We start from the raw sequence: 13,243 nt of genomic DNA, 5'->3' as shown, positions 1-13,243 counted from the left end.
ATCTCAGTTATTATTGAATTCATAGAAGTCCTTAAAAAACGAATCTGTTTTTTTATTAATTACATATTTGTCCTTGATAATTTTGTTGATGAAATGAAAACTTTTTAGGTAATTTATGAAAGACGGTACGAAAATATGCGCTTTGGGCATATTTAATCGTTAATAGCTCTCAAAAACCTACGAGGTTATTTTCATGAAATAAATTTTCATCTCTAAGACCTTGATTATGAAAATTCCACGGGAAATATGCAGATACCTGGCCTAATGATGATACAAAGAAAAAAGGAAATATGTAATTTGAATTAAACAGTTGATGAAACTACAACGAATCTGGAACTGCGACTGGAAGGTTTAATATATTGCTAAATTCAAGTTGTTATTGAGATATTGATTATACAAAAATATAAACAGCCTTTTGTGACTGTAACGTTTCATTGTATCGAAAACTCTTTTTTATACGCTCGGCCAAACTTATTGTGGAGCTTTTTTACAATTAAAAAGTGTTACATCTGGTATTTTGATGTATTGCGTATGTCTGGTAATACAGAGGAGGACTGGAATATATTTGATATTGTTTGTCAACAATCAAATGTGAGTTTTTAACTGTTTTACAACGTATTATCAAAGTAACCTAGTTTGGAAACAACAGGTTCATTGACCCCAGAAATCGGTTCTTTTCTAAATTAGATTTTTTTTTTTATTTTTGACTTAATTACAAATTTACAATCTACTCAAAAACTGGAGTAATAAGTAAATGATATGGTTTCTTGCTAAATTACTTGAGGCGGGCACCATCCACTGATGAGTCTCCATAGATCTTCTGGTCGGCGTATTTTCAATCTTCTTTTTTCTATTGGATCAGTGTAAAGCTTGCATATTCGTGGATTTTGGTGGTTTTTGTTTCTTATCGATGATGTCTGAATAACTTCAATGATGGTTAGAATACAGAAGTCAACCATGGAGCTATTTTAGATTAAAAAGTTTACAGTATCTTGGTGTCCAATGATTTACTGCAACCCCATAACTTTATACCATATGTCGATATTGGTTTTAGGATGATTTTGTACTTAAGTATCTCATTTTCCATTGTTAGTTGCAAGCCAGTTCATATTTTGTGTTTTTTTAACTTGTATGTGTTTTCTGTGGAATCAGCATATACTTAATGGTCACTTGCGGACAGACACCTCGTTTTGTGGTGAACGTATTGACTTTCATTCTCCACTGATGCAGCCATTCATGAGCCACGTCTAAATATCGTGTAAATCTTGAAAATAATGGTATCGGTACAACAGTGTCAGGTCAACGAACTTTCCTCTTGGTGTCTAAGTTTCTGGTCATCTCTGGATCACCTATAAGTCGAATCGCTCTGTTCTATGTTAAGTCGAGCATCTACAGAGTATTCTTGGAACCGAGTTCTATAAACACCAAAGATTGACAAATCTGGACCTTAAAGAGGATTAGAAGCTGTTGCGAAGTGTAAATCTTTTTGGTCCTGACGTTCTCCTGAAGCTGCTTTCGCTGATTCCACCACGTGACTATGCAAGGACATATTGCTTATAACTTCAACACCCAACAATCTAATTTGAGGTATGGTGATATTTTCTGTCCAGACAAGACCATATCCTGAGCCGCGGTGCCAGTTTTTTGTGTAGAACATTTAATTGGTATTGTAGTTTTTTTATCGGTATCTCAAGACATTATTACAGTATCATCTCCGAAGGTAGCGTAAAAGGAAGATATGATGGAATGTCATACTTTGTCAAAGCCTGTTAGATGTCTAAAAATGCTGAAGCACATGATTCCTTTTGTTCTAGTGCTTGCTTGATATTGTTCACTGTTGGATTGGTTCTCTGAATCCAAATTGATGTATTGGAAACAGTTCTTCTTTGGGCATAATTTCTCTAACTCTATGTAGAAGGATCTTTTCGAAGAGTTTAGATAGCTATGATGGTATGAGTTGGGTTCATGGTGAGGTTTTCATGGCTTCGCTAGCATGATTATCTGTGCATACTTATTTTTTTCTTTAACTCAGTACTACTAATAAATAATATTTTTTCGTGAATAGTTTGTTGTAAAACAAACAATTATTGTTTATTGAATAGATTTTTCAGTGATTGTAATATCTAAATTAATCGTTGAAACCTAACCTAACCTATATACTTCTCTACAAAATGAAATCCAATCACAAGCAAGGGCTGCTGTTCGAAAACTTTTTATGATTTTAGAATCATCGCTTATTCGATAACAGCAACCGCTGCTTGTGATTGGATTTCATTTTGTAGAGAAGTATATAGATTAGGTTAGGTTGAGTTAGGTCTTAACAATTAATTCAAACATTACATTCACTGAAAAATCATTACAATTATTTGATTCTTTAAATGCAAAAAGCGCCTTGAGGGATGATTTCCGTATATATATATATATATATATATATATATATATATATATATATATATATATATATATATATATATATATATATTCTTGTTCAGTTCAGCGTAATTATAACATACTAAAATTTCAGGAAATCGGAGGGGTGTAACCTAATCTTGATAATTACCAAAAACTCTATTTAAAACAGGTAGGGTTCGAAAAAAATGTAGGAATATTCTATTTCTGAATATGAAATGAAGACAATTTTGTTAGGAGGAGGGCCCTGATATAGGAACTCTTCAGGTCTATCAAAACTTTACTTTGTATGTTTTCCTCTCCACCAAAGTTACAATAAATATCTCACATTTGGATGGCTACGATTAAATAAACTTGATTAATTCAATAATTATTCTTTAATAACTGATGTCCTAATACAATTTTCATAACAAGGTTCGGTGACAGTAAGTTAGTAAAAAGTTTAACGAAACTGGTGGTGCCGAAATCTTCAAATGTTTGGGTCATATTAGAAGTAGATACAAATTTATGAAATAGAAAACATACAGTAAAGACGAGTACAGCAGATTCTCAAAATGTTGTCCAATTACTTCAATACAACAATGCGATTTTTAAATCTGATCCCTGACTGGCCAATTCTTATTATCTCTGTGGTAATTCTAACTTTTAATTCATTAATTCATGTCGGGTGATCGCCGGGGCCTTTCGATGCAACCACACCTTCCAATCCATCTTCTGATGAGGTGGAGCACCATCTTGTTGTAGCCAAATATTGTCATTTGAAATATTATAATAAATATTATGTTGATTATGATTCTTTTAATTTTTCCAGATGGAAGATGTGGATATAGATGTTGTTACTTCTTTGAGAAGCGAAATCGCAGCTCTGCATTATAAAAGAGACCAGCTTCAAAGTGACATAGATGAAATGAGAACTCAGATATCCTCACGTGATCAAAGATGTCTTGATTTGAAAATCGAAGCTGACCAGCTTCGAGAGCACTCTGCTAGGCAAAATGCTACAATTTTGTCATTGAAAAAGCATGCTCAAGAAATGGAAGAGAGGGAACGGAATTTATTAGCTACTCAAGCACGTCACGAACATACCATTCAAAACGCACATAAAGATCTGAGGTATAATTTTTATTTTCATGAAAAAATTTCTTGATCTTGCCCCAATTGTCGTCCAGGAGAATTCTCTGCTCATGAACCACGTCTGAATATCGAGTAGATCTTGGAAATAATCATTTAGGTGAGATTATGCTGGACAGCTCGAAAGTGCCTCAGCTGTGGTAGTATCGGTACAACACTGAAAGGTCAGCGACCTTTCCTCTATGCTGTCTAGGTTACTGGTCATCTCTGGATCATTCTCTTCTGTATTGAGTCGAGCATCTCCAGAGTATCCTTGAAATCGAGTTCTTAATGTGCGAACAAAACACCAAGGATTGACAAATCTGGACCTTAAAGAGGATTAGAAGATGTTGCGAAGTGTAAATCTTGTTAGTCCTGAAGTTTTCCTGAAGCTGCCTTTCCACCTCAACACCCAACAATCGAATTTGCTGTGATGGTGATATTTTCTGTCCAGACAGGACCAAATCATGAGCTGCAGTACCAGTTTTTATGTAAAAATAGCAGCAATCTCAATCAGATTGTTCCCACTCCACTTAAATATGTTCCCAACATAACTATTGATAGTGGTTATCTGTTGATTTGGGTGTTAGCCAAATTTGTTGGGGCGGCTAACTTTCTAACGTCGGCAAAGCTTTAGATAGAGTTTACAGTTTTGTCTATTGGATCGTTGTTGACATGACAAACCCTGTCAATAATAAACCACCATGTCTGGTGCGATTGCTCGGGATTCCGCATATTTTCTCCATAGCTTCAGTTCACATATTGTTAAGATCTCCCTGGTTGATCTGTCGACGAAAGCCGTATAGATGGTCGCTGATGATCTTAGCAAATTGAAGATATCTCAAGTTTTGCTTGTTAACGACTTTTCCATTTTGGCAATGACTGGGACTAAAGCAATCACACTGTTTTTGCTGGGAACCGTCTTTTTTGGTATGGGTTAGACCCGACCAAGCTTTAGATGATAGAAAAAGAGGTTGCATAGTTTACTTATTAGTACACCCGCACGTTCCTTCACTACGATTGATGGTATTCCATCGGAACCAGTGACTTTATTCATGTCCAAGACTTTGAGAAGTTTCACCACATCTCAGTGAAGAAATTCTATTTGTAGCATCGTTGAACCTGTCAGGCTAGATGGTAGTTACCCGGAATTTAGAGCTTTGTTTTTTACTGTCTTTGGACTATTGCAGGTATTTCTCGATACAACAAAGTTTATACTATTTTTGGTACTAGCGCAATAGCAATAAGCAGTATTTTTGTTTTTTGATTTCTCTAAAGCAATTTATAACAAACCATGGATTGTTATATACAGAGCACTTGAAAGATTAAGGAATATAGGCTTCCATACCTGCCAAGATTAATTTCAAAATCTCGTTTGCACACACCAGGTCATTAGAAACATCATTGCAAGGAAGCCCATGAAACAAATTCTTTAGATACTTCCATTTTGCCGATCTATAACGCCAAACCTCGAGTGATCTTGGTGAAATTTAAGTTTAGATTCCTAGTTAACACATTGCTGTATTTAATTTGTGATCCAAGTGACGCAAGTAGTACAGATCAGGGTCTGCAGTTAGAAACAGGTCTAAGAAGCTAGCAAAATCACCATCTGCATCGGAACTCTGGTTGATTCATTGATAAGTCTGATCAGTATGTGACTCTTGGCAAAATCTTCAGCTTTTCGCTCTTCATCGTCAGATCTGTTGGAAAAATTTAACAAGACCTGATTAATATTAAAGACGACGAGTTAAACCTAAATCGGGTGTGTAAGTCATATCCAGGATATACAAGGTGAACCTTGGATATTGTTGAGTTAACCTTTGTATATGCTAGAGCCAGAATATGAAGTTCGACTGCAAAAGTGAGTGCTGATGCCTCAAACTTAAAGACATTTATGCCTGATAAATCCTCTAGATTAACTTCCAAATAAATATTTTTATATATTTTAGGTACAGCGAAGAAAAAATTAAAGATTTGGAAAATAAGATACGTAAATTAGAATTTGATTTGAATACAGAAGAACAAAGAAAGGAAAGCCTAAAAATTCAAGTCCAAGATTTTGTCAGAAGATTATCTGTAGCTTTGGGCGCTGAATTACTAGATTTCTCTTACATATCATCAGAATCTTTAGTACACAAAGCAGCTGAACTAATTCAGGTAAGTATAATACAGTTTATAGAAGACAACTTTTAGAAAAATCTTTTTTTCTTTCTTCCTAATGTCTGGGAGTATTTAATCTGTTTATCAATCAAATATGGAACGAAACGTTTTGTGAATATGTCTAGAAACAGAAAATCAAATTTTAACACAGCCACGACTATTAAGCTCCAGTTGAGACAATGTCTTCATAGTCATATCATATTTAGGCCTGTAAGTCAAAGAAGAAGAAAACCTCCTCTGTCTCCGGCTTCTTCGCCTAGAATTTTTCCAAAAAGAACGAAGGAAGCTCTAGCTGCTGTTCTTCATTATGCCGAAGATACTGTTTGATGGTACTTCTTTGCTGGGAAAATTTTTGTTGACTCTTTTGCTCTAAACCGTTTTAATTCAGGGAAAGACTTGTGCCCCTGAAATACTAGATAGTATTCTACTATACTATACTATTCCAACTTCTACTTATGGTATTAGAATACCTCTAGGACAAATGTTGATGCTCTTCCGATCTGAGAAGGATATATTTCTGCAACTTCCCTAGTGAATCGAGAAAACATAAATCCAACTAGACTACTTGAAGTTACGTCAAACATATCCCCAAATACCAAATGAACGGCTTGTATGTCATTTTGTGCATGCTGTGTACTTCTGTACTGTCTCATTTTTTTAGCTAATTATCTATGCACTGATTGATTGTATCAAGAAAATTATTCTTATTCCTATGATATGTTCACTTACAGGAAACAGCCAGATTGAGAAACAAAATAAGCTCGGCGCAGGATACTTTGGGAACTGTTGAACTAGAATTGAAAAACTGTAGAGAAAATTTAGAACGTTCTTTGTCTGAGAAAGAAATTCTCCATCGCCAATGTACTGCTCAAGTTATAGAAATTGACAGACTGAAACAAGAAAAACATAATATTGAAATGGAACATCGTGTTGTAGATAGAGAGCTCAACGATTTGAAAACTGAGCTATCATCAACTAACAGGACATTAGATAAAGCTACTGGAACTATTGGACAACATGAGTCATTGATTTGTCAGTTGAGAGGTGATAAAGATTATTTCATATAGGTTTTTAGACGATATTCATAATATTTTATTTCAAAAGAAACGATGAAAATCACAAAATAACCACATTACTGATACTAGGATACTAATCTGCCTTCAGTTTTCTTGTATAACCCATAGTTTTGAAGCATTTTATCATAGGGTAAAATCGTTAGAGATATTTGTTATTAATTTAACCTTTGAGGTAAACATTTTTATAATAAAAACGATACATATTGTATACAAATCGCCGAATTCCGAACAGTTTTCCTGTACCTTTTCTACTAATTAAGCATTGAAAAATTGTATAATAATTTTGATTATTCAATAATGTTAATTCGTTCAAGTCCATTATTTAATCGAATATGATAAAGTTCTGTTTATAAACTCTTAAGTTCGAGCTCGCGCTGACGCTCTCGTTCACGTTACGTTCGAGTTAAAGTTCGCGTTGGAAACTATTTATAAAGTTTCTGACTTTCCTTTGTCGTTGGATGCTTCCATCGGATTTATTTTATTGATAAAAAATTCATGTAAAATGATTAATTTATTATTTCCCACAAAAAGGATGAAAGAAAACTGAATCTCTAGTGATGGTTGGACCAATTTCACTATTTTTTTGTTATGTTGGTTATTGTCAGGAAGAAGTTCTTAAGAAAGAAAAAAATTGAAATTTGGCGCGGAACATTAAAAAAAATTTAGTTCGGAGCAATCATGCCTAATATTAATATTTAAATTTAATATGTAGTTTTGGTAAGTTTGGATAAACTAACATGAACGTTACTAACATAACAATAATCCGGCCAATTTAGACATTCGAATTTACATAAATTATCATCAAGCTGAAAATCGATAAAATTGTTTAAAATAGAATTGAACAAAGAATTCGAATGTTCTCCATCATTTCCGTGCATGGAAAAAATTTAATTCAAAGTCAAAGGTCAAAAAAATGAGTTTTTCGCAATTTTCTGCAAAACGGTGAGATTTATCATAAAAATACTTCAGACAAAAATTGTGGATCATGAAATTATCTACAAAAAACGCATGAATACTTTTTCCTACGAGCCACTGCTTCTGAGATATAATGATTCAAAAAGTTGTCGTATTTAATGGTTTCACAAAGACTTGTGAGTATTTGTAAGAAATTTCTGTTGACTGGTTGGAACCTACAAAAAACGCATGAATACTTTTTCCTACGAGCCACTGCTTCTGAGATATAATGATTCAAAAAGTTGTCGTATTTAATGGTTTCACAAAGACTTGTGAGTATTTGTAAGAAATTTCTGTTGACTGGTTGGAACCGTCATAAGTTCATCAAATAAATTATAAATTGACGGAGATGTTGCTAAAGTTCGAGGATGTTGTTCTGCAACTTTGGATTTCTCGTGGAATCATTATAGCCATTAAATACTACAGTAAATCTGAAACATTTTACAGCTTTTTGAATCGTTATGTCTCAGAAACGGTAGCTCGTAGGTAAAAAAGTACTCATACTTTTTTTGTAGATAATTTCATGATCTACAATTTTTGTTGGAAGTATTTTTATTATAAAACTTACCGTTTTGCTAATAATCACGAAAAACTCGTTTTTTTGACCTATGACCTTGAATAAAATTTTTTCCATATACGATAATGATACTAAAACATCCAAATTTTATTTATGTAGTTTTACTCTTATTTTGTGGTCTAATTTGTGTGATATACTTAGTTATACAGAAGAATACAATAGTTTTCGTTGCTATTAGACCAATGAACGTTGTATGCCAATATTGCAAGGCATTTAAATTTAAAAATGAAGCTTATGGATTGTGTTGCGTGCGTGGTCAAGTCAAATTACCGCCATTGGTACCACCACCAGAACCATTACATTGATTGGTTTTCGGATACGGGCCAGATTCTAAACATTTTTTGTCTTATATTCAGCAATACTATAATTGTTTTCAAATGACGTCATTTGGTGCAACAAAAGGTATTCAAGATTTTATGCCTAATATTCACATCAACGAATTATTATTCATAGTGACTGATGGTTCGGGAAAATAAGGACAATCATATCTTGAAATGTCGGCGACTGTGGATATGTACATGAAAGTTTGAAACTGAGCGATTGACTTTTGTTTGTAACGAAAGGGCTTGATCAACATTGGATTTTGAATGAAATTTGGACCGATTCGGACTGGTAGATCTCAAAAAGAAATGTGTTTTAAATAACTTTTAAACGGCTTTACCGATCGTTTCGAAAACCAATTCTAATTTCCAATATTTCAAACATTTCTATCAAGATTGGAACAAATTAACAAAACAGCAGATGAATTCGATTATTAACAATACTAATATCAAACATGCACTTTACGCAGTTATTTAATTTGGCAGCTCTTCTCTAAATGCCACCTAAAAAATAATTATTACTACATAAATAAAAATATTAAATATTGCAATAAGCGCGATTTGAACCTGGGACCTCTTGCGTGTGAATCTAAACTATCTGTACGGTAGTTTGTACGTGGTGGGACATTTTATTAAATAAAAAATAAATAAATATATAGAAGCAATTAAGTACTTATTCCTTAAATTACCAAAGTTAACTATCATATATAAGATATGAAACAAAACAAAAAATTGAAAAAAAAAATGTTTTTTCATATAACATAAAATCGTTATTGTATAAATATGGCATTACAATCAACGTACGTTTTTATTTTCTTTTAGATCAAGAGCTGTTCATTCATTCATGTATATCTTTTCTTAGTCTATTCCTAAAATAACTTTTTAGTTTAGTTTTGAATCGTGTATATTATTTTTGCATATTATCTGGCAGATTGTTATATAATACCCTAACATAACCTAACCTAACTTAACCCAAATTTATTTTGCGAAACTTGTAGTGCATTATAGTGTGTTTTTGAAATACCCCCCCCCCCCACCTTTGATTCCATAACTTGAATGTGTTTCCACTAAACTTTGATAGACCATAAATTTCTCTTTTATATCTAATAATTCGACAATTTTCTTAAAACTATATAGGATGCTCCTTGATTTTTTTGTTAAATGAGTTTTCCATTGGAAACTACGATCTAAAATTATTCTCAAATATCTAATTTTATTTATATCAATTTTTGGAAGACACATCTCGAGGCTGCCGAATAGTAGAACTGTTTTTTAGAAATTCAACGATAATAATGTATATTCCAACCAACTTCTCATTTCCACAAACTCCCTTCCATTTTTTAATTTCAAATTGTACCAGTTTGTGTCCTTATATACAACCACAGTATCATCAGCAAATCTGTTGATTTGTCTAAGTTCCTTCAATCAAAATATATTTTCTACCTTTTATTTTGACCTGTTGATTTCGATTTTTCAAATATATTTCAAAAAAAACTATGTACCGGATCTCTTATTTCTAGGTCCTCTAAGGTTTTCAACAAAATAGTGTCGAAAGCCTTTACCAAATCAAGAAATATTCCAAATACTCCCTTATTTTTATCTATAAATTCGTAAATAGTGTTTGTTAATAAATATATTGTATCTTGAGATGACTTATGATTTCTAAACCCAAATTGAGGGTTTGAAAGTAAATTATGTTTTTTGAAAAAATTTTTTATTCTAGGTTTCACAATAAATTTCTTTAATTTCTTATTTCTTAGAGCTTTTGATATGTTTATATTTCCTAATGTTCTTGATTTTAGATCCCTTGGCGTTACGACTTTTCTTCAAGTCTTTAGCAATATTTTCTAATACTTTGGCTAGGCTTGTTTTCAGTGACTTTGGGCGATAATTTGTCACGTCATTCCAGTCTCCAGATTTCAAATATTGGTATTAGAATGTTTTTGAAAGCTTTTGGGAAATATCCGGTTTCAAGTAAACTGTTAATTATTACAGTGAATGGAAGATTTATTCACTGTAATTTTCAATGTTTCGACACTGATATTATCATATCCAGGGTTTTTTTTGGTTTAAATCGTTTTTAATAATTTGTATCACCCCAATCGCGATAGAGGGAAACAAATATAACCACTGGTAACTAAAAATATTTTTTTATTTATTAATTAATAAATTATTAAAATTATTAAAATATTAATAGTCTGGACTAAATTTTTACCCACATCGATAAAATATTTATCGAATATATTATTCATTTGGTCAAGGTCATTGATTATTGTCTTTGATACTTTGAATCTCTTTTCTTATTGGTTTCAATACAACCTCATCGACTAGTTTCCATAACTTTATCGACGAATTTTTTTTATTTTTCATCTTCTTAATGTAATAATTACTTTTTACTTTCTTTATCAATCTTTCTGTTTTATCTGTACCATCAAAATATTCTTTTTTTCTTGTTAACAGTTTTTATCAGTTTATATAATATTTATCGATTGATTTGTTTGGTATCTGATTTCAGAACGAATATACATCATAAAAGTGGATATTTGCAACTTAATACTAGATTAATATTGGTTATAATTCAAAATATTCTTTGTTTTTATTTCAGACGATCTCACAGTTAAAGAAGAAAAAATACAAAGACTAGTTAATGATCATAAACATATTTTAGATTCCATGGCAATACTACTAAGCACGCCAGCCCGTTTTGTGGATTCAACAGAAACAACTATAAAAGAGAGGATACACGAAGTTATGAACGACAATAATGAAAAAACCTCTGTAAAGTATATATTTATAGAAATGTTGATAAAGAGATGTAGATTGCTGGAAAAAAGTATGACGCTTTATAAGTTTCAAGATTTCGATTTATTCTTTGGAGGCAGTTCTCCTTTTTTAGTTCCCTGTTTTGATCCATAGTTATGAAACGGTGCAAACATTTGGTTTTATTGCTAAACACTTGACTCAAACACCTTCAAGACGCTGTTTTTGTTCCATTGTCCAAACGGCGCACAGCTTTCTCATATCCAAATTTTCAGTTAATATGCAATGTACCGCACTTCCTGAAATGCCTACAACATCTGATAGCTCGCACATTTTCAGTCGACGATCATCCAGTACCACTCTGTGGATTTTCTACAACATTTCTGAAGTCGTTCGCTTCTTTTAGTCAACCACTGCGATGCTGGTTTCGTAGGACCTCGTTTAAACTATGTTATCCAATATTTTTCTGTGGAAAGTCTTACCCAGAAGAGAATCTGTTTCAGCTTTCATATTAGTTGAGCTAATGCCTTTTAAATAAAAGTGTTGTATCACATAATGAAAACTTCCACTGTTGATGGCTGCCAAATAAATATTAAACAACGTGAAGTCTTCAAATTTGGAACTTGAACTGTATAGATTGTGTACCAGCGATATTTGGGATCGTCCTTGAGGCCCATAGCCCATAGCCTCTTAGATAATTGAGTCTGGCTAAATGGCCAGAGACCAATCGAATTTATGTTGTTGAGACATAAACTTATTTACAATTTTCATCAGATTTCTAGAATTTCGAAAAAAATTCAAATGAGTGATATTGCACATTTTTAAATTTATTGGGAGACATGTTTCCAAATTTGCATATTATATACAGGATTCTAGAAATGGTCTAAAGCAAATTATATTATTTGATTGTATGCTCAATTTCATGTAACTAATAAAATTTCAGCAAATAGAAAGATTGAGGGAAAAATTAACAGTGGAAAGTCAACAATTATCTCGTTATGTTTCGTTGTATGATCAAGCCACTGAGAAGATTAGATCGTTGGAAGAGGAGAAAACCCACATGGATGCACAGCTCCACAAAGCGGACACAGAGATAAATGCTTGCGAAATTTCGAGGGATGCTCTTATCAGAGACAAAACTACGGTGAGTTAAATTACAATCAAAGTTGACAAAGTTTGTGAATTCGTAAATTGAATCCACAATATCAAAATTGAGGGCAATTTACATCTATATCAAGTTGCATCCTTAAGGAGGTGATTAATTAATGTTATAAAATTTAATGCCTCTTTTGACCTTTGATTATTAGTCTTCAAATTTTGAAATTATTCTCAATATTACATTCTAGAATGCTTTGCCATTTCAAAGTTTTTATATTTTATCACATCTTTGGAACCTGCTCGACTTTTAAAATAATACGGGGTTGTGATGTATTCTACGAGGTATTTAAGAAGTTGTAACCAATTTTACATAAATGTTCAATACAATGTAAGAAAAATTCTATCTATTACAGCTAAAGCAATCAAATAGTGGGAAAAATTCTGGAGAATTACTTTTTACGTTAATATTTATTGAATCTGATATAGGGTAAATGAAACATCTTGTACTTTTCGAAAAGTACTATCAAGTATGATTTTCTTGAGAAACATTCGATTCTTGAGATGTATTTACATTTTCTAGTAAACCAAGAACAGCGTACATGTCAAAAGATCTGGTTTTTGCATGATGGTGAATCTGCTCACGCTAATGAATTCAGGAATTATATGATGAAGAGAATACGGAATTTTTCTATAGTTATATCACTTATCTTGAGATCTTTATAATTGCAGTACAACCTCTACAGTACCAAATAGCAATGATAAAATGTAGTTTTTTGACA

At 32.4% G+C, this 13,243-nt stretch overlaps 2 protein-coding genes across 2 annotated transcripts in view; both read left to right on the top strand.

Moving 5' to 3' along the window:
* Positions 1–13,243, top strand: part of LOC130452864 (AMMECR1-like protein) — a 336,472-nt gene that overhangs the window by 273,186 nt on the left and 50,043 nt on the right. The gene's annotated exons all lie outside the window — the stretch shown is intronic.
* LOC130452853 (coiled-coil domain-containing protein 170) overlaps positions 1–13,243 on the top strand; it is a 73,136-nt gene that overhangs the window by 47,866 nt on the left and 12,027 nt on the right. Inside the window, exons 2-6 of the mRNA XM_056792333.1 lie at positions 3,221–3,522; positions 5,469–5,676; positions 6,411–6,723; positions 11,212–11,384; positions 12,310–12,510. Of these exons, the coding sequence (XP_056648311.1) occupies positions 3,221–3,522; positions 5,469–5,676; positions 6,411–6,723; positions 11,212–11,384; positions 12,310–12,510 (1,197 nt within the window). The remainder of the gene's footprint in view (positions 1–3,220; positions 3,523–5,468; positions 5,677–6,410; positions 6,724–11,211; positions 11,385–12,309; positions 12,511–13,243) is intronic.

This window comes from Diorhabda sublineata, chromosome 2 (genome assembly GCF_026230105.1).
Source record: "Diorhabda sublineata isolate icDioSubl1.1 chromosome 2, icDioSubl1.1, whole genome shotgun sequence".
In the NCBI taxonomy this organism is placed as follows: domain Eukaryota; kingdom Metazoa; phylum Arthropoda; class Insecta; order Coleoptera; family Chrysomelidae; genus Diorhabda; species Diorhabda sublineata.
Note: the sequence above shows the minus strand (reverse complement) of the source record. Positions and strands in the feature narration are given on the sequence as shown.